The sequence below is a fragment of the Podarcis tiliguerta genome, assembly GCF_965153285.1.
Source record: "Podarcis tiliguerta genome assembly, chromosome: 7".
Classification (NCBI taxonomy): Eukaryota; Metazoa; Chordata; class Lepidosauria; order Squamata; family Lacertidae; genus Podarcis; species Podarcis tiliguerta.
The window spans coordinates 30468353-30489223 of NC_139540.1; the positions used below are offsets into that span (position 1 = coordinate 30468353).

A 20871-nucleotide genomic window follows, 5' to 3' on the forward strand; every position below is an offset into this window, starting at 1 on the left:
GTTTCTTTCCTGTGTTCTTTTCTACGGAGAGCTCTCACTTTGCTCTTAGGGAGAAATAAAAAGGTCTTTTCAAACCAGAGGTTTGGACGACGTGTCACTCTTGTATTTATTTTTTGTTTTTACTATCTCTATGGGCAAAAGCAGAGAACAAGAACCGCGAAGCTCCGGCGGGGGGAGGGGGAGGGGAGCCGCTCTAGGAAATACGCAAAAGGCATCTCATTAGTATTTCCTGCTTCGGCTCGGGAGAAGCTCTGCGCTTGTCGTCTCCCGTTAGCTACAACGCTGAGGAAAGCATAGGACAGAGGAGCACCATAGAGATGAGGAGAGCGGAAAGGCGCGCGGCGTGGTGGAAGCAAGCTCGGCTGCTCTAGGAATCCCCGAAGGAGAACTCGACGCCCGAAGTGAAATCCGGGTCACCGAACTGCATGGTCTCTTCCCCTCGGTCGGCGCGGGAAACGGGGCGGCGGGGTCTCGCGAAGTAGCCCCTCCCTCAGGAAAAGAGAGGTCAGTCCGTGACGGAGGAGGGGGGTGGGGAGGCTAGCAATCGGTGGGGAGGGAGGGGAGAGGGGCTGCGTGGCGTCAAGGTGGGGTGGGGGTCCCAAAATGGGGCTTATTGCGAGCTCAGGACCATCCTTAATTCTGGGACACAAGAGGCCTGAAGAGGCCTGTTCTGTGGAACTCCCTGCCTATTGACGTCAAGCAGGCTCCGCCTCACCGTACGCTTTTTCCAGCTCCTGCTGAAAGCCTTCGTGTTCTCGCAAGCCTAACCCAGATGCTTAGAAACTTGAGGTACTTTTCATCTGTTTTAGTGCTTTGACTTTTGTATGTTTGAAACTGAATTTTGTGGATTTTTGTAATCTTCACAATCTTAATGAAATAAATAAGGGAGCAAAATCCTTGGAAGTTGGGTTACCTCCCTCTGCACGCATCCCTAAACCAGGTTTCTTTGTTATATATAAACATATATAGCCCTGCCTGCTTTGTAAAAAGAGTTACCAGTTGAATTTCTGCCTGCCATGAATCTGCTTGTTTACATTTCTTCCCCTTTTCTCAAGGAACATAGGAAGATGTCATATACAGAGTCAGACGATTGGCCCATCTTGCTCAGTATTGTCTACATGCTGACTTGCAGTGACTCTGCAGGATTTCAGGCAAGGGGTCTCCCCCAACTGTACCTGGAGATGCCGGGGATTGAATTTGGGGCCTTCTGCTTGCAAGTGCAGATGCTCTGCCACTGAGCTGTGGCCCTTCAAGGGTTGTATGGATGATCCTTCTTCCTAACACCACTTTTTATCCTTGCAACATGCATGCAAGTTAGGTTTGACTTGAATGCTAGTTCCTAGGGTTTTACTTGTGGCCTTCCCCAGAGGCATCTTTGTGGGAACATAATGCTGGATTTGTTCTGATTCAGTTGAGGTTTTTCCTTAATGTTCCTATGAGAGAATGTCTAATCCAAAGTCACCCAGTGAGCTTCTTCGCAGCTGCGTGATGTTTTGAACCTGGGTCCAGCCAATTGTAGTCTTAACACCACTGTACCATACTGACATTCCTATGACGGATTCCTAGGGGGTGGGTGAGGGAGGGACTTAGCCGTGCTACATGTGGCTTTAAAACAACAACTGATGAATAACCACAAACCTCTAATTGAAACTAATTTACAGTTAGTTTCAAAGCTCTGCTCCTACATTTTTCATGTCCCTGAAGTAATGATGAGTGAAAATGAATGAAAAACACAGAAATCAGCACCTGCCATCATATACAGTGGTACCTTGGGTTAAGAACTTAATTCATTCTGGAGGTCCGTTCTTAACCTGAGGTACCACTTTAGCTAAAGGAGCCTTGCGCCGCCGCCACACAATTTCTGTTCTCATCGTGAAGCAAAGTTATTAACCTGAGATACTATTTCTGGGTTAGTGGAGTCTAACCTGAAGCGTCTGTAACTCGAGGTTCCACTGTACAGTGTATCAGCTTTCCCCAGCCTGGTGACATCCAGATGTCTTGGGCTGAAACACACATCATTCCTGATCATGCTGGTTGGAAATAATGGGAGTCCAACAACATCTGGAGGGCACCAGGGCTGCTGTACTAATAGTGAACATAAATATCTGTTGTGTTGGTCTTTACATAGATGGAACAGCACTGCCCATGCCCTGGAAAGTAGCAGCAGCATTGCAAGGATCCCAAAGTCTACAAAAGTAAAAACACACACACACACACACACACACATTGGAATGACCGCAAAACAGCCCTCTTGAGCACTGAGTATGCCCAAGTAATTGGTGGAGGGTAGGAATGGAATGGGGCATACCAGAAGAATGCAGGATAGCAGCCAACCAGTCATGAGAAAGAGCAATCCCTGCCCCAACATTTAGTTGCACTTCCCACTTGTTGCCTGTATTTGAAGTTGAACAGCTGTTCAAGATGCAAGAGTCCAGTGGAGTGCCATTGAGAAATCCATGCCATTGATCCTTTCCTGTGAACATTGTTTTCAGAGGCTTTGCTTCCTCCTTCACACATTAAAGAATGAGAAAAAACCCTTTGGTAACCTTGTTGAGGTGTCTTCCTTGCATACCCCTAATATTCCAGAGCTGGCATATTGCAAATCCCAAATTATTGTGCATTCAGTGATTCATACTCAATCATTTGCGAAGAGGTGTGTTAATTTGAACAAATCTGGTGTGTTGTGTTTAGTTACCTAAATAATATCTCTTAAGACAAACGTGCTTTTAACAATTATATAATTATACCAAGAATAAAAAATTGCACAACTATACAAGTCAGTATCTAGGTTTTAGGTACCAGACTGCAGAGAATTACAATGCCCTACATACAAACACACTCGCACTCCTTTCATTTACAGGTGGCACCAAAATAGACACAGAATCACAGTTACCTCGTAACAAAGTCTTGTGTGTGTGAATTCTGCTTACAGGCCCTCTTCAGTTTGGGAGTGCCGTAGCAAATATTCTACAAGTAGGTTGAACAATGGTGTGGCCATCTGAGGAACTTCTTTCACAACCCACTTCCTTCCAGCAAATGAATCCGGGGTTGGGAGGAAGAGAAAAGTGTGTGTGTGTGTGTGTCTGTCTGTCTGTCTGTCTGTCTATGCATGTATTCATTAGTCCTGTGGAAGAGCTCTCAAATAGACTTGTCACTGAAATTTGCCTAAAGCAAAATCAAAGTGAATCTGGAGGATCTTGTTCAGGAGAGTTAGAGGAATTTTGAAACGATTAATTAAATTTTTCAGGTGGGATTCCATTTTTTCTTTCTTTTTAATAACATGCGAGCAGCAGTCCCACCAGGAGCAAGATTGCCTTTGCTGACCTTATTTCCTTCAATGACCTTATTCAAAATCTGAATTTACTATGCATGCTGCACAGCTCAGCTAACACGGAGAAAAACAAGGTGGTGAATACTACCACTCAAGGTTTTGAAGGCAGCGTTAAAACCGTTGGCACAGGAGTGGAAACAATTATGAAGATGTGCTCTAAAAAAAAAAAAATATTGATGGTACCCAAAGAGTCAATTTTCATATCGTATGTGTGTATGTTACACACACATGTCATGTATTCCTTGGAAGGAATATCTCAGACCTCTTAAATGTGGTAACATATGCGAGAAAGGAAATATCAGTTTGAAATCACATATTCAAAGCATGCACAGTGCACAGACTTGATCCAAGCAAAATTGCTATAAGGAAATTAATGCTACATTAGCAGGCACATTTTAATTTCCTTTCAAAGCCCATGGTACCTCCCTTAAATTATTTCCTTAAGATAAAGATTTGAGTGAGCTAAAAAGTGCACCGTATAAGCCCCCTTCTAAGCCTTGCTATCCTTATTAAAAAGTGGGTTGGGTTGGGGGGAGAAGCACATCATTCTTATCATTTTGTCATTGATGGAAATTGACTCATTTTGTGCAAATCTAAGCATGCATAATTTTATTTTTTTTAAGATGGTGGTTAAGCAATTTATATTATTTGTTGCTGTGATCAGTTACTTTCCAAGCTGATTTTCATTTGGATTGCTTAGGAATATAGGATTGTTTGTTTATATGGGAAACGGAATATTAGAGCGGTTTTCAGAGGCAGTAAATTTCATGGGAGTTGCAGGTCTGCTGATATGGACGTGGAATTCACTGTCAGCAGGAGCTCTCCCATTAACTTAAATGGTGAAGAAAGGGATGGGGGATTATATAGCATTCTCCATCACTGAAGTCTCAATGAGCACATAGTTCAATGTGCACACTGAGGCCCCCAGATTGGGGCAAATATGTTTAATGAATGCTCATTCCTTCTGCATTTACCATTTAGCTTTCTGCAGACAAATTTCTATGTGGGGATTAATCAGACTTCAGAATTTTGTGAGATTACTAATAGAAGGAACCAGGAACATCAGGTTACTCTCTTCTACAACAGTGTGATTTTACCATTGATGCTAACTAGAATATAACACACAATGCTATTTTTTAATATATAAAAAATCCTTTGTTCTTGAGCTTGGTGAGATCTGTGTGGATTTTCACAGCAGAAGACTCCGATTTAACTTTTGGTGCACTAGGTTCTGAACTTCTTTGGAAGTTTATTGAGACATTTATCAGTGATAATTCAGGACTTCCTGAGATAGAAATGCTGTAGATATCTAAAGCTACTTCAGCATCCTGTTAATTCATGTTCAGAAGTCTTCATATTGAATACCATGATAATTCATTCAAGAACTTCTGTATATAACATGGTGGAAGTCCTTTCAAATATCCCTCTGTTCTAAGTTATGATCACTTCTGTTGTAAATTAAGAAAAGCACTTTGTCCCCCATATTTTGTTTTAAATAGTTTACCGTGTGGATCAATTTAAATAATGCGGTTTTAAAAATTCATATATGTTCTGTGCAAGAGCTACTGCAAGTTACAGCGTATTGGATTGCAACTAAATAAAGCTTGTGTACTAACCTTGGAGCATAATATAAAATAATTGGTAATGCAGACCCACGTGCCATTTGCACCACACAATTATATCTGCCTTGCACACGGAGCAAAATCATATACTTGGAGACAAGGCCACAATCCATTGTAGAGTTGGCTCAGCAGAGCTTGTAGCTCAGCATCTAGAACTTTCAGAGGCCAGGCTTCCAATTAGTGGGCAAAACAGTGTTTTTTCTATGAGATAAAAAGTAAATGTCCTTGCCGTTTGGTTGATAGTCATAAATATTTATGATTGTAGGAAAGTATGAACACAGTGCATGATTTATTGTATCATGTTCTTAATGCTCGACTATTGAAGTCAAAACATTTCCCCTATTTTTTTCTTTTATGTAAAAACACACACCAGGATTTAGTGTAGTATGTTTGAAAACAGGTCTGACCTGAGATTTGAAAAAGAATCAAGTTATGAATGTTTGTATTCAACACAATTTAATAAATATTATGTAATGTAACTATTTTTTTATCCACCCCAATAATCTCTTATTGATAACAAACTAAGCAGGAAGCAGAAAACTGCTCCATCTTACTGCCAAGAGACAGTGAGATGGAAATTATGAGAATACTGAGAAAAATGTGAAATAAATTAAACAGTACTTCATTGGCATGTTTAGGAATTTAAAAAACAAAACAACCAACCATAGTCAGTATTATACTGTCATAACACACTAATTACATTTGGCAATAAGAAGAAAGCAGTTATCTGAAAAGTGAATTCCAACCACCCTTAAGAGACTCATTCCAAAGCACAAGATGAAAATTTGGTCTCACAGATACGTTATTAAACCTCCTTAAAACAAAACGAATACGACCATTTGATACAGCTGAGCCAAAAGCAGTGCTTTGTTTAGAATCATTCAGTCTGGACTATGTATTTCAAATGCCCGCATAAAACCTAGTTTCAGTGGTGGATGCTTTAAAAATGGCCAGGCCTTTGTTCTGAAATGAGAACTACAGCAGATCAGTGCTGTGAAGATCTATGGGAATAAGAAGTGCAACCTTCTTTAGCTTCAGCCCAGGTGCCACTGTGTGTTCTTACTGTCTTCTGTGTCTGCCGCTCTGTGTCCTGCCACTACTGACTCCACCTTCCTGTTAGCAGCCGTCCCGCAAATGGAGGGCTGATTGTGTCTTAAAAGTACATGGAAAACAGTAGTTTAGTCTGTGTGTTTGTGTATCAAAACTCTGGGAGAAAAATGTACTTAAAATTGATTTTTTTTAAAACCAACACAGGAGGTTTCAGTGAGCAAGAATGTCAAATGGTTACTTGTATCATACACACCCATAAATTACAATGATATATACAGTGGAACCTCAGTTTTTGATCATCACGGAAGTCGAAATGTTTCGGCTTTCAAACGCCAAAAACCCAGAAGTAACCTCCAGTTTTCAAACAATTTTCGGAAGCTGAACGTGCCTTGCGGCTTCCGTTTTGAGTTTCCCTATGGTATTGAGGCTTCCGTATTGAGTTCTTGAACGTTTCGGAAGTCGGAACAGTCTTCTGGAATGGATTATGTTCAAAATTTGAGGTTCCACTATATATGTGTGTGTGTGTGTACAGGAAAGAGTTTTCCATTTCTGTTTAGATAAGGGGTTGGCAACGTGCGGCCCATGGGCCTGATGCGGGCCACAAGGACCATTTTACCGGCCCATGAACTGCCCCTGAACCAAGCAGCCCGCTCGACGAATTCCCCATGTGCTGCGCTAAACCAGCGCGGCGTGGGGACTCGCCAAGTGGTGCCAGAAATTGCATCTGCGCATGCGCAGATACTGGAAATCGTGTCTGCACATGTCCAGATGCCGAAAATCGCTTCTGCGCAGGCGGGATTTTCGGCGTCTAGGCATTTGCAGAAGCAATTTCTGGCTCCACGGACATGCGCAGATGCGCTATCCGGTGTCACGCTATGCCAGTCCGGCCCACAGGTGATCTCCGTGGGAGCGATCCAGCCCATGGCTGGTAAATTTTGCCGAACCCTGGTTTAGATCAACTATCTGTGCATCTTTCTATTAGTAATGTAATACCCTTATTAGGACTGAGCCGCCCTTGATGTTTCCCAGAACGGTGCACCCGGCTAGATGTTAAACAGAAGAAGGGGTTGAAGAGATGAAGATTGTTGGTAAAAGGCAGAACAGACACCCAACTGTCTTACAGTTACCTATTTCAAAAAAATTATTTGCCTTAAGTAAGTTTGTGCCCAGTAGAGAGGATTTGAGTTGATATACCAAAGCTACCAGTTCCTCTTGGAGCAACAGGATGGTGTGGGGTAAGGCGGGAAAGGACATTTAGCCAGAATAAAAGTTATGTAAAACTCAAGATCGGGGCAGGCAACCTAAGGCCTGGGGGCTGGATGCGGCCCAATCACCTTCTAAATCCAACCCACAGATGGCCTGGGAATCAGCGTGTTTTTACATGAGTAAAATGTGTGCTTTTATTTAAAATGCATTTCTGAGTTATTTGTGGGGCATAGGAATTCGTTCATTTTCTTTTTTCAAAGTATAGTCTGGCCCACCACATGGTCTGAGGGACGGTGGACCGGCCCACGGCTGAAAAAGGTTGCTGACCCCTGCTCAGGATCTTGCTGCTTGAGTTGTTGATCTTACAGGTATCAATTCTACTGCCATTGGGCAAAATAATAGTAACAGTAGTAGTAGCAGTGATAATAGCTTCTGAAATGAAATGTGTTACAAATCCAGTATTTTTGCCAAACTACCATTTCCGGCCTAAGCATTATTGTGGACATAGCCATCAATGATGTCTAGCATAGTAAGATACTTCTTGCATGGTACAGAAAGTTGATTATCTCCAGGCAACATAATGCATTTTCATGAAAAATTAAAAGGGGTATTATCAGTCCAGTCCTCATTATCAAGGTAGCTAAAATTCACAGACCTAGATATTTCCCTTCTATTTCCCATAGTTATTTATCCTTTTTACAATATCCAGTAAAGAACCGTAAATTAAATGACTAAAATTCTAAGTAAAAGATTATGTGACTTAAGAAAATGAATATAGTCATGGAAATCATGTGATTTCTCCTTCTAGTCTTTTCCCCAAATTTTGATGCAATATGTTCTGAAGTCCTCTTTTCCACATGTAAAATAGAGATAATTCTTCAATGCCTCACAGGAATACCATGAAAATAATCAGTTAACATTTTCAGGGATTCAAACATGGAAAGTTATATAAACGTTAAGTATTATTAGCTATGCAGAATGGTTAGAGAACCTAAGTCTCTATTATTCTTTCAAACGATAGTAGGCACTTAATTGAAGAGTATAGAAATTTAAAATGTAATATGAAATTAATCTTTTCTAAGGTTATTTAAGCTAATGGCATAGTAATGGCAAACTAATTTTACAGTGATTAAGAGATAATATACTCGGGGCTTCTAGTGAGGCTTTTGTTGAGGTAACGTACCTATCTTTGATGAGACTGAAGATAGAAAAATACATTGTACAGTATGCATCTCTAAGGAGATTCTCTATTGTGGTTTGGGTTGGAAACCCGTAGAGTGGAGGCAGCCTACAGACAGCCAATGTGGTCCCTTTTAAACAAAGACCGATGAGTTTGTCTTGCACACTGTAGCTTTGATAGAAGTCTTCTTACTTGGCAGCTGAATTCTCATGCAACTGTATTCCTCAATACTCCTCAGGCTCCTTGGCATGGACTCAATACAAATGATTTTGAGAAGTCTTTTAATAGCACGCACAGTAGGAATTACTCTAAGAAATTATCATGTTGATAAATAGTCTTATCTTTATTACATTGACATCTCTCTTCCGTGATGGAACTTGCAGCACACAGGGTTCCCAGGTAATCTGCTGTCCAGCCACTGACCAGAATTTAACCTGCTGCTTCTGCAGGGGTGTTGCATTGTATACCTTCAGGCCACGTTCAAGGTCAAGGCCAACCTGGTAGGCTCCAGATGTTGTAGGACTATAACTCTCATCAGCTGCAGCCAGCACATTGTGAGAGTTATAGTCCAACAACATATGGGGAGCACTAGGTTGGTAACGGGTCTTATAGCCAGAAACTGGGTTTTGGATGAAAACCAGTGCTTATTTTTCTGGCGGTACCCAATGATCCTTAATACCGGCACTTCCTTTTTCCTGGAGATGCTTGGCCGCATGAGGAGACATGGCATGGGCAGTGCCACTCCAGGGCCCAGCTGCCGCCGCCCTCTGGGAGCTGTTCCTGGGCCCGATAACAGCTGCTGCTTCCTGTCAGCAGCAGCGTGGCTTGCCAGAGCGCATGAGTCCCGCTCCCTGTGGAGCGCAAGAGCAGGCAGCACAGTGTGTGATGTGCTTCCCCTGCAACGCACTGCACTCTGCTGTTGGCCATGTGCGGCTTGGTCGCCTCACTGGCAGCATTCACGATGGTCGTGGCAGGGTGGGCGCCGGAGCCGCCAAAGTCATCGGAGCCAGTGCGGCAAGAGTCCCAGGTAATATGAGAATGGGAGGGAGGGAGGCCATCTGGCTTTAAGGGACCCTAGTGGTCATCTAGTCCAATTCCCTGCAGTGTGGCCAGGGAAGTTGGTGCCATGGCCAGCGCCAAAGCAAGCCCTCCTTGTGGGACCCCCTCCATTGTCTTTCCCAGTTTTGCTCTGGAATTCCTCTAACGCCAGCCTCTCTCTCTTTTTCAGACCTATGCTCAGTATAGCCACTTTGCAGAAGGCACCATGAGGCAATTGTACTTGTGATCCAAGTTAAATCATTGCAATCATTTTTCATAATGAGTACCTTAAGTAGTTACTTTGTGCCACTGAGTCAAAAAAGGAAGGCTGAAGAAGTAGCAGAAATTGTTGAATCAACTTCTGATCCCTTCAAACATTGCAAAACTAACACCGAAGATACATGTGGTCAAGAGGATGGAAGTTCAGGCAAAGATTGGCCCGAATGTTGGACACTATTGCAGAAAAATGACTTCTGTCAGAGAAATGAGTGGCTCTTTGTCAACAATAAGAGGTTGGGCTGCAAAGTGTGCCGAGATGTCGGAAGTCTTCCTGTCGAAAAACGGATGGGAATGAAAATTTCAGTAGAGTGGGCCAATTGTAAAATTAGTCATTTTGGAGAGTCTCGTAAACAACAGTTAATGTCTTTAAGAAAAAAGATTTTCGAACACAAGGAAAGTGGAGCTCACAAAGCAGCTGAAAGGATAAAATCTGAGTCTAAAAATGAAAAGTTAGATAAAGTCGTCTTAAACACAACAAAAGTGTTTCGAACTGCTTACAAAGTTGCAAAAAAAAATCAAGCATTTAACAACTTTGAAGATGAAATAAATTTACAGGAACTTAATGGCCTAGACATGGGATATACCTTTCACTCTACAAATGCCTGCATTAATATTTTAAACCATATTGCAGATGAAATGAGAAAAACATTAATAAGCAACATAGTGAACTCTAAGAACAAAATGTCCTTAATTATTGATGAATCGACAACAGTGAATAACAAAATAACTTTGATTGTTAGTATTCGCGTAGTTCTTCCCAAACATTCGACTCCAGTAAGTCTTTTCCTAGATTTGATTGAGTTACAAGATACAACAGCAAGAGGAATTTTAAGCTCATTAATGAGTCATCTTGAGTCCCTAGGAATCTCAGAAGATTATTTAAAGGAGTATTTATTGTCTGTCACTTGTGATGGTGCTGCAGTGTTGTTTGGCGCACATGGTGGTGTAAAAAGGTTAATAAAAGAAAAATTTCCGAGTGTTGTCTTCTGGCGTTGTGCTAACCATCGTCTGGAATTGTCTGTCAGTGATACAGTCAACAAAGTGGTTGGAGTTAATCACTTTAAGAATTTTATGGACAAACTCTATGTGACTTACCACGCTTCACCCGAGAATGCTAGGGAATTAGAGGAATGTGCAGCAACTCTAGAACTTCAGCTTCTGAAAATTGGAAGAATTTTAAGCACTCGCTGGGTTGCTTCTAGCTTTTGCACAGTTTTCGCAGTTTGGCAAGATTATGAAGCACTGGTCTATCACTTTCAGGAGGCAAAAGAAGACAGGAGAAGAAGCAAAACAGATCGCTGTCTTTATGAGGGTCTTTTACGGACAATAACATCATGTGAATTTGTTCTCGATTTGGGTCTTATGTGTGATGCTCTCCAAGTTCTCAGTGATCTAAGCTTGGATTTACAAGAGCGAAATATTGATTTGTTTACAGCAGACAGGAAGATAAAGAGCACAGTTCAACTTTTTGAAGAACGAATTGAAAATCCTGGTCCATACTATAATATCGCTCTTGAAAGTCAGAAGACTATGAAGTTCAAAGGGAGTGAGCTCCACAAAAATGAAAAACTTACCCCTACAATAAGTTCACCTGCTTTCTATGAAAGTCTGAAAGAAACTGTTAGAAAGTGTATACTTGAAGGAGATGATGCTGATTTGCCTGAATATGCCAAGGTCTTAGATTCCAAATATTGGCCAGAAAATCCTGGAAAGCAATTAACCTTTGGTGAAACTGAAATTAGAAAACTAGCACAAAAGTTTTGCTTAAATGAAAAGGAAACAATTCTTGGCTTTCATGAATATCTTGAAGAAAATGAAGTCCCGGACAAATTACTTCCTCTAATGCACGCTTTAAGCACAATTGCAATATCTTCGACTGAATGTGAAAGAGGATTATCTCAGATGAATCTTACAGTAACTTCATCAAGATCATCTCTGGTTATTCGGACAGTTTCTTCTCTGATGTTCATCAGGATGGTAGGACCACCTCTTACTCAGTTCAATCCTACGAAATATGTTGAATCATGGCTGCTACAAGGACATCATCATGCAGTTGATACAAAAAGCAGGAAGCGATCTAGAGAAGATGAGGGTACATCGGAGGATGTATCAAAAGTGTGGCACTTACTCTAGCAACTTCATGGTGAGTACCGGCATCGTTTTTTCTCCAAAAAAGAAAAGAAAAAAAAGCACTGATGAAAACCATCAGTGCAAGTGATTTTCTGGGCCTGCTTTTGTTCTAGTTTGGTGACATGATTAAGTTCAATTTCATCACCTGTAACAATTCATACATTTTACAACTTATTCCACAAAATGCACTTCTGCTGGAAAATCGACACTTCAGATTTCCTCTCCCTCTTTTTATTTAAGTCTTGTTTGTCTTTCTGTCATCAGAAACAGTAGCAATGTTCATTACAGAGGTGGGTCTTGCTTGGAAATGTTTTAGAGTTACGCTCCATATACTAAATTTATGATAACCTGTTTTTTTAAAGAGCTTTCAAAATGAAGTCTTCAACTAATGCCAGTAGAGTTGACACAGGAATAGGTCACGATGGAAACCAGGGATGTGAAACCTGTGGACCTCCTGAGTTGGTGGACTCCGATTTCTGAGTCGTAGCCAGCTTGGCTGAAGTCTTCCAGCATTTGGAGGACCAGAGGTTCTCTATCCCTGTGTAACTGTGCTCCTTAGGAAGAAAGGAAGCTAGCTTATATTGTCCTATCAGTGGTCCATCTAACTTACCATTGCCTACACTGACTGGCAACCTTCCAGGGTTTTTGGCAGGGAACATTCCCAGCGCTACCTGGAGATGTTGGGGAATTGAAGCTGCGACCTTCTGCATGCAAAGCAGATGCTCTATCACTACAGCCCTTTCCCTTACCCCTCCAAGCACTGTGCCCAGACCCCACAAAATGTTTCAGCAAGACAATGTAACCCACAAGAGATGTGGTATTGATTGGCAGCTGGAGATGCATTTTACACTGTGATGAGTGCCTAACAGATTATCAGCATGCCTCACTGATGTAAATGGCCTTGGGAACTAAGGCACTTGGATAATAAGACGTTTGAATCAATTGGAATATTACTTACTGAGAGGTTCACTAATAAGCTGCTGCATTCACAGCCAACACAATTAAGGGATTTCAGTAGTCAAACTTCTTACAATAGGAGTTTTAGCCCATTATTTTCCTTTTCTGCCTAAGCTTTGGATCCTGAAGATATGCAAGGCCAGCATACATTAAGCAACAGAATGTGTGTGACCTTCCATTATGAAAATGCTGTTTGTTTTCTGCTAATTATGCTTAAAAAATGAGATAGAGTGGGAGTGAGATGGCAGTGACATTGGATTGGCATAAATTAGTTTATTACAGTAGAATAGTGGGCGAAGGGGGGAATGACACCCTAGAGATTACTTGAACTCATACATTTCTGCTGCCAAAGTTTACAGGCCTGTAAATTTAAATGTAGAATTTTTGTAGGCAGAATGCATTGACAAATATGCCTAATGGTAATACATCTAGTTCTGAGCCTCAGAACAGGTCAATAATAATGCTTATATTGATAGCAGCAATGTAGGAGATGTTATTTGGTATTAAAGCTAAAATCCATGTTATCCCCTTAATCATAATTACATTAATATTGACAGGCCCTTGACAATACCCACTTTACTATTGATAGATTTCTGTCAATAATGCATTTCTAAATAAAATATATTCATTCATAATTTGTACAATACTCAGTAAGCAATGCTAAAGTATATCAGGAGAAATACCTATTTTATTGGTGATATACAGCAAATTGTTTTCTTACAGTGCATGTTTTGCAAGAGGGATTCCTGAATTTAGTTAAATAAAAATGAGCAATGTATTACGTTATTTAAAAGAGCTGTTGGACAGATATGGAAACATGACATGCGGTTTACTTTTGGAAAGGAAAAGCCTTGTGACATTACAAGGAAAAGCTGGTCAGAAACATCTCAAATACATTTAAAACCTGGACCACGTCATCTTTGAAATATTATTTTAAAGTATATACACTGATATTTGGCAATATTTCTCCCCCCTCAAGAATTCTTATTTTCTTTGCTTGATCACACTCTTCACAGAGCATTGTTACTGATAATATTTTTAAAGGTTTCCATTTGGAGCCTTATAGTTATCAGTGATTTGACTAAGACAGTGGAAAGGAGTTTCTAGAGGCTTTGTACTTTCATAGAATATCTCTCAGCTTCATAGGGCAAAATATAATTAAAATTGGTGTGGTGCTGTTTGTAAGAGTGTGAGTGGTGGGTCAGGAAGTTGCTGATTCAGATCTCATCTCTGCCACAAACTCTCTGGGACTAGCTGACCTTAAGCAAGCCTCTCTATTATCTTAGCCTCAAGCCCATGGCAGTGGAGGAGATATACTGACTGTATCTAACTTTTCGCTATCTCCTCTTTAAGCCCTGAGATGTTCTAGGACAATGAGTTTCTAAACTTGCTTCATCCAGGAATGTACATTCCTGCCAAGGAATGTATTACAGGGCAGATTTGGGGGGAGGTTCCAAGTCTTACGCTCCGTTCTTTGGAGTGCCAGCCAATTTGTTTATCTTATTTAAAGCATGTTTATGCCACTTTTCATCCAAAACGCTTCCAAGACAGTTAAAAAAAAATACAATTACATAAGTGTTGTGGGGTTTTTTTTAAGGCCACTAAAACTCTTCAGCTTGTTAAAAGGTCTAGTGATGGTTGACCAGCTGATTTTAAGAGAAATTTGTCTATCGTGACTGATCTTGTCTGGGAGGATGCCTGGAACATAGACAACCCCCTTTCTAGAAGCATTTTGAACAGAATTCAGTACAGTAGGCCTGCAACATAGGTGGGGGTTACATTCTAGGGATCGCACCTAAAGCCAACATTGTGTATAGATTGGAACCTCTACTCACAACCAAAATCCGTTCTAGAGGACCATTCTTATGGTGAAACGGGTCGCTGGGAGAGGCACCATTGTGCGCAGGCGTGGGTAGCGATTGCCTGCTTTTGCGCAGGCACGAACGGCGATTGCCACTTCTGCACAGGCGCAAACCCGCCTGTTACTTCCGGGTTTGCTGTGTTCGCAACTTGGAACATCTGCAAGTGGAGGCGGTTGTAAGTAGAGGTTCTACTGTAGTCACAACTCATTGGGTTTAATGGCAGGTAGGATTGCCACAATTGTTTTTCCTAGAACTCCACCCCTTTTCTGCACCCTTCTTTTAAGAAAATTGCCATGCACGTGAAGATGAATGCACACAAGTTGTGGGATTATTGTATATAGTCTTTGTATACTTCACAGTAGCAACTCACTTAAAGATTATATAAATAATTTTGATAAACAGAACCAGGGAGGTATCTCTGCATAGACAAAATGTTTCCATCATGCCTCCTCTAGGAAATCTTAGAATTGAGTTATGGGTTGCTTTTTTTCCTCTGGTCACATTCCCCTTTTACTATATTTCCCCTCCCTCTTTAAAACCTATTTTATTACATAATCTTTACTTTGAGAGGTTGCACAGAATCTCCATTGTATTATGGAAAATTAGCCACACCTAGAAAACTATAGCATATTTATAGCAAAAGCAATTGTGTAACCATAAGGCATGTTAGTGTTAGAAATATGCAATGTGTTGTTTGAATTAGGGATGTAGATACGTTACAACTTTCACATCTGTATACCGTTTTTAATAATCTGCAGCCTTATCACATATATTGGCGGCCATTGTGTCATGGGCGTCGGCAGAAATAAACGTGGAGGCGCAAGGTCTGTGACTTGTAACTACGAATTGTTGAATGGAATATTATCAATCTTCATATGACTGAACCCCACACATCATTATACGGTGCTGAAGAGAAGCAACAAGAAACTGTGGTGGTGTACTGTATTGTTTGGGATTACACATTTCAAAACTAACTGCTAACAAATTGCTTTATTTGTCCATTTAACAATAACAGAGTTAAGGCAGGAGAAAGACACACAGCTTCAAATTTTCCTTTGAACAACAATACTGTAGGATTCTAAACCAAATTAAAAACCCCTAAGGCTGAATTTCACACCTTTTACACAGAATCTGCCTTGGCTGTAGTGAACAACAGACATAAGGTCTGAAACTAGTCAGAATTTTTATTTTATTTTTTTGTTAATGCTTGCCTGTCTATAACATAAAGGAAAATATAATACAAAGTGGATCATCGTTCAAACAAAAACTGGAGCCTCTGAGAGTCTTGGCCAAAACAATCAATCATTTCTTTTATAAATTTCTCCTTGGGATAGGTCTTCAACTTTTCTCCATGGTCACTCCACAAACACAAGCCAGACGATCGATCTTCACTCATTGTGGTACATCGCCATTTCTTCACCCTGCACAGAGTGCTAAAGGATCAGTCATAACTGCATGTTATAACTGGAAGGGAAAGTGCTGTATGGATGGCCATTAAAATAGCAAGGAATTGTTTAGTATGGTTCAGTAGTTTAAAGACTTGTGTTGCATATTTCACACAATGATTCATCCCCAACAGTTTTAGTTTGTAAAGATCCTGAAGGAAACTGACATGAGTTTTAAAGTATTCCCCCCCCCCAAATGCTGTACACCTGCGATCATAGTCGTTTTAGCAAACTCTAAGCAGGTTAGTTCATGGTTATTGGTGAAGCTCATCATGATGGGTTATGCAGTGCAACCTAGTGACAGAAAAGTGTCCCAGAATCTCAGGTAATAAGCGAATCCAGGTAAGGAATATAGATGGACCAACGGTAGAACTCTTCTGTGGATTGGTTGGGTTGATCGGCACAGTTTTGCTGTTGTGTTGCTTCTCTAGGTGTTTTAAGTTTTACATCAACTTCATCTGCAAGTTTCTTGCACTTCTCTATAGTTGTGCTAAAGGTCCCTTGTGTTTCCAGCAACGCTTGTATATATGCTTTCATTCCAATACATCTATCTTTATAGAGCTCGAGGAATGTATGAAAGAATAAATGAAAGAATGTTCGTTTATGATCACAAGACTGAAAATAAAAGTCTGTGTTTGTGATCCACACAGCAACTGGAATGAAGTTGTCTTGATGTTACATGATGTTGTGAGTTGTGGGTCCATACTTGCGTAAGTTTCTGCAGATACACTCTTGTATTTTGGAGTCCATCATGCTTCACACAACATTGGTATGTTGGGTATTAGATTTTGTCTTTGGATGCTCTCACAGAAAAAAGGTTGGCTTCAATTGTGCGTGCTGTATTACACACATAACAGTGTTTAGATCATTTACAGTGAGATGGACTCTATGGGATGTTCAGTGGACAAGGGTTGCCTAAGGATAACTCGCCCTGCTTGAGCTCCACCTTCTTTTCCTGCCCTTGTATCCTTCTCCAAGTAATCTATAGCAATCTAGTCCAAAATTAAAACAAGCAGATAAAATTGTGTTGGCTATGCCTGCTGATCTGAGATTGAAGTGAGCCCAGGGAATTCCTCATGAATAGATTCATTGTTTCCCCATTGTCAGATTTTAGACTGTAACCTCCTCAAGGCAGGGACTTCCTCTCTGGTACTTAACGTGCTGTGCATAGTGATGGTGCTCTTTGAATAATTGGAGCAGAAAAATTAATCATACCAGTTCAAACATTTATATAAGTTAAGCACACTGATCTGGACCTAGCACCATTTCTGGGAGAAGTCTTGAATCTCTGAGGCATCTTCACATTTCATAAAAGCAATTGACTGGTTCCGTTCCATTTAAGACCACGAGGGAATTAATGAGACTGATTGCCAGCTGGCAGCAGGAAGTTGTGCTTGTATAGAATGGAAAAAATAGGAGGCAACTGCCTAAAATGTACAGCCTCTAGTCCAGGCATCCCCAAACTCAGCCCCCCAGGTGTTTTGGAGCTACAACTCCCATCATCTCTAGCTAACAGGACCAGTGGTCAGGGATGATGGTAATTGTAGCTCCAAAACATCTGGTGGGCCGAGTTTGGGGACGCCTGCTCTAGACAGTGCTGAAAGCTTGAGACCAAGGTATTGCAAGGTCACCAGCTGCCCATCACCAGATGAAAAATAAATATACCACCTCAACTGACACAGGCTTGAACTATCATGAAATCAGTAGAGGGCAGAACTCTGTCCAGATTTCAAAGAATCTATTCCAGTGTTTAGCACAATACAACCTAGCAATTCTTCTGCCATAGATCCCTTGGTCCTCAGTGTATGTTGCAGAAAACCCTGGGATTCCCAACAGCTCCAGCAAGCATTCCTCCATCTCACTTGCAAAAGGATATTCCCTTCATGACCCCATTGTCCCTCTCAGTGCTACAGGGGATCTTGGAGTGTGTACACAGGTCATGCTGGCTGATGGTGGCCAGTGCTCTGCATGCTCCCTGCAAAAAAACACAAGCAACACCTGATGCTTGCAAGGAAGCAGCTTTCGTCTGAATGTTGGTTTTAGTTTAAAGGAAGCTAAAGTTCTCTATTTAAGTACCTAAAGTTTGTCACAGTCTCTGCTACAGTGTTATGTATATTAATTTGATACGCTTACCCTTCTCTCATGCATGCTTTTCATTCCTATTCTTCCATATCATTTTGTATGGCAAGTGCTTATGTGGCAACAATTTCTTCATTATTTTACCCATATGTCTACTTAATATACCCAACTTCCACATTTAAGGCATGTTAACTATTTTAACTGCAATACAATTCCTCCCCTTAGAATTTCCTCTTAATTTTTTCATATTTGATAATAACTTCAGCCATAGGAAGTGCTGTGATTTTCTCAGGGAACACTTGCATCTATGAAATAGCCTTTTAAAAAGAGAGAGAGTTTTGAATAATCTTTTGCCTTTTTCCTAAAACCAAATACTTATCTTTCTGGGGAAGAGTGGAGAGTTGAGAGAAAAATATTTAAAAATAAAAAAGTTAATTGGTGTTTTTATAATTGGTGTTTGTATAGGGTGAAAATTATATGAGCATTACTGTCGCTGAGTATGTATATACAGTGTTTGTTCTTGGAGAACTAATAGGAGAGGGTAGCAAACACAGGTTTCAAACCCCTGCTGGCCATTGAATGACCTTGGGGTAAGTTGCACTTTCCCAGCTTTGAATTCTTGGGTGATCTAGCTCACAAAGTTGTTATCAACATGAAATACTTCCTCTAAAGCCTAATAAATTGTAATAAATTATTATGTAGATCATAATAATATATATTTTTAAATCTCTTCTTTTATCATAGAAAGCCACGTGTTGACAATGGCATCTGGTGATGGCAATGGCAAGAAAGTGACTCCTGTGCTCAGAATAAGTCAGCTTGATGCCCTCGAACTGAACAAAGCATTGGAACAGCTGGTTTGGTCCCAGTTTACTCGCTGTTTTCAGGGATTTAAACCTGGACTGTTGGCTCGCTTTGAACCAGAGCTTAAAGCTTCCTTGTGGCTTTTTTTGTGGAGATTCACTGTCTACTCCAAGAACGCAACCGTGGGGCAAGCTATTCTGAACATTCAGTACAAGAACGACTTATCCCAGATGCAGAAATACCAGGCGTTGAGCAAACAACAGAAATATTGGTACCTTATTTGCACCGTCGGTGGGAAATGGCTGGAAGAAAGGTGTTATGGTTTATTTAGCAATCGTCCATTGGAGTCATTCCGGAAGACAAAGTACTTTATTAACATAGTGTTTGGGCTCATCAGGTTTTGTGAATTGCTGAACTTCCTCGCTTTTCTTCAGAAGGGAAAGTTTGCTACACTCACCGAACGTATTTTACGAATCAGGTCAGTGTTCTGCCAGCCACAGAGTGTCCGTCAGATTGGATTTGAATACACGAACAGGGAACTCTTGTGGCATGGGTTTGCTGAATTTCTTATTTTTCTTTTACCACTTATTAACATGCAAAAGCTCAAACTCAAAGTCTCTTCTTGGTCACTACCTATTTCAGGGGGTACCAGAAATGAAAACAATTCAGCAACATGTTGCAAGGAATGTTCTCTGTGTGGAGAGTGGCCCACTCTGCCTCACACCATTGGCTGTTCACATGTTTTTTGTTACTATTGTATTAAAAGCAACTACTTATTTGATTTGTATTTTACTTGTCCTAAATGTGGCACTGAGGTGCAAGATCTACAGCCATTAAAGTATAAGTTAGAAATGAAAGAGGTAGATACACATTAAGCTTGTTTAGGCTTTCCTCAAATCCATAATTATGTATAACTTGTGGATTCTATGAGACTATTCTATCCTGATAGTTAAATTTAGCCTACAGTAATTTTAACCTTTCTGTAATACTGGAATTCTCTTATTCTGTGCTACTTCGTAGGTTTTGTTACTTAACTGTAAAATGATCAACAGCTATAAAAAGATTGTGATTTTCAAAGAATTGCAAACTCAATAGAACTGTAAATAAAGAACAAAATAGTGATTAAACTCTGTCCATTTTGTTTATATCATCATAAGTCAGTGCATTCAAAGAAAACCTTTTTTTTAAGGTAACTGCATCAGTTGATAGAGCATGAGCCTCTTAATCTCAGGGTCATTGGTTGAAGCCCCACATTGGACAAAAGATTCCTGCATTGCAGGGGGTTGGACTAGATGACCCTCATGGTCCCTCCAGCTCTGCAATTCTATGATACATAAGGTTCCCAGACGTCCTCGTTTCCCGGGGACAGTCCCTGGATTTACAAATCAGTCCCCACACAAAATCCATTAAAGTTGAAAAGTGTCTCCGGATTCATTGGAAAAAACCTGGTAACCTTAACATAAGTACAGCCACATGTAATAGGTTACATGTAATATAACCACATGGGTGCCAAGAAAAGGAGAGAAGAGATGGCATCCTTAAAAGCTGCCACAAACTGTGTGGGAAGCTATTTTACACTATTGTTTCTCAAGTAGTGCTGGACCCATTCAGTTTTATATACAGTTCAACCACACTGGGTTGTATTCTGTGGATGGTATGGGAGTAGACTAATAAAAGTAATAATAATAAAAAGGACGTAACAGTTTTATTAATTTCAGTGAGTCTACTCAGAGTATGATTTAATTGCATAGGCAAAACTGCACCTGCAAATTATTATTATTATTTTATTTATATACCACTCTATACCCGGGGGTCTCAGGACGGTTCACAAAATAAAATCATGCCTGCAAGCGCTCCAATTGGAGAACAGCCTTTACCAAAGGTGTCA

General features: G+C 40.6%; 2 protein-coding genes and 1 long non-coding RNA gene across 5 annotated transcripts in view; 2 read left to right on the forward strand and 1 right to left on the reverse strand.

The window, feature by feature from the left end:
* Nucleotides 1-181: 181 nt before the first annotated feature.
* Nucleotides 182-19054, forward strand: KIAA1586. Of its 2 annotated transcripts, none has more exons than XM_083451060.1 (3): nt 182-504; nt 9618-11849; nt 18924-19054. In XM_083451060.1, exon 2 carries the CDS (start codon nt 9707-9709, stop codon nt 11837-11839), a length of 2133 nt encoding a protein of 710 aa, XP_083307186.1. In that variant the 5' UTR covers nt 182-504; nt 9618-9706; the 3' UTR covers nt 11840-11849; nt 18924-19054. The 2 variants fall into 2 exon arrangements, with proteins under 2 accessions (XP_083307186.1, XP_083307187.1); XM_083451061.1 differs by lacking the exon at nt 182-504 and adding an exon at nt 3106-9416.
* LOC310682557 overlaps nt 12135-20871 on the reverse strand; it is a 17505-nt gene continuing 8768 nt past the window's right edge. Inside the window, exon 3 of one of the 2 annotated variants that reach the window (XR_014513990.1) lies at nt 12135-17281. This is a non-coding gene — a long non-coding RNA (uncharacterized lncRNA). Of the gene's footprint in view, nt 17282-17821; nt 18076-20871 lie in introns of those variants that run through there. The other variant, XR_014513991.1, reaches the window with a different exon arrangement.
* Nucleotides 18941-20110, forward strand: PEX2 (peroxisomal biogenesis factor 2; the record flags this gene model as incomplete). Its single annotated transcript, XM_083451348.1, has 1 exon — nt 18941-20110. One exon carries the CDS (start codon nt 18941-18943, stop codon nt 19856-19858), a length of 918 nt encoding a protein of 305 aa, XP_083307474.1. The 3' UTR covers nt 19859-20110.

Bases quoted from the DNA above. Each gene is read 5' to 3' on its own strand.
- KIAA1586 (XM_083451060.1), top strand. From the start codon at position 9,707: ATGAGTACCTTAAGTAGTTACTTTGTGCCACTGAGTCAAAAAAGGAAG.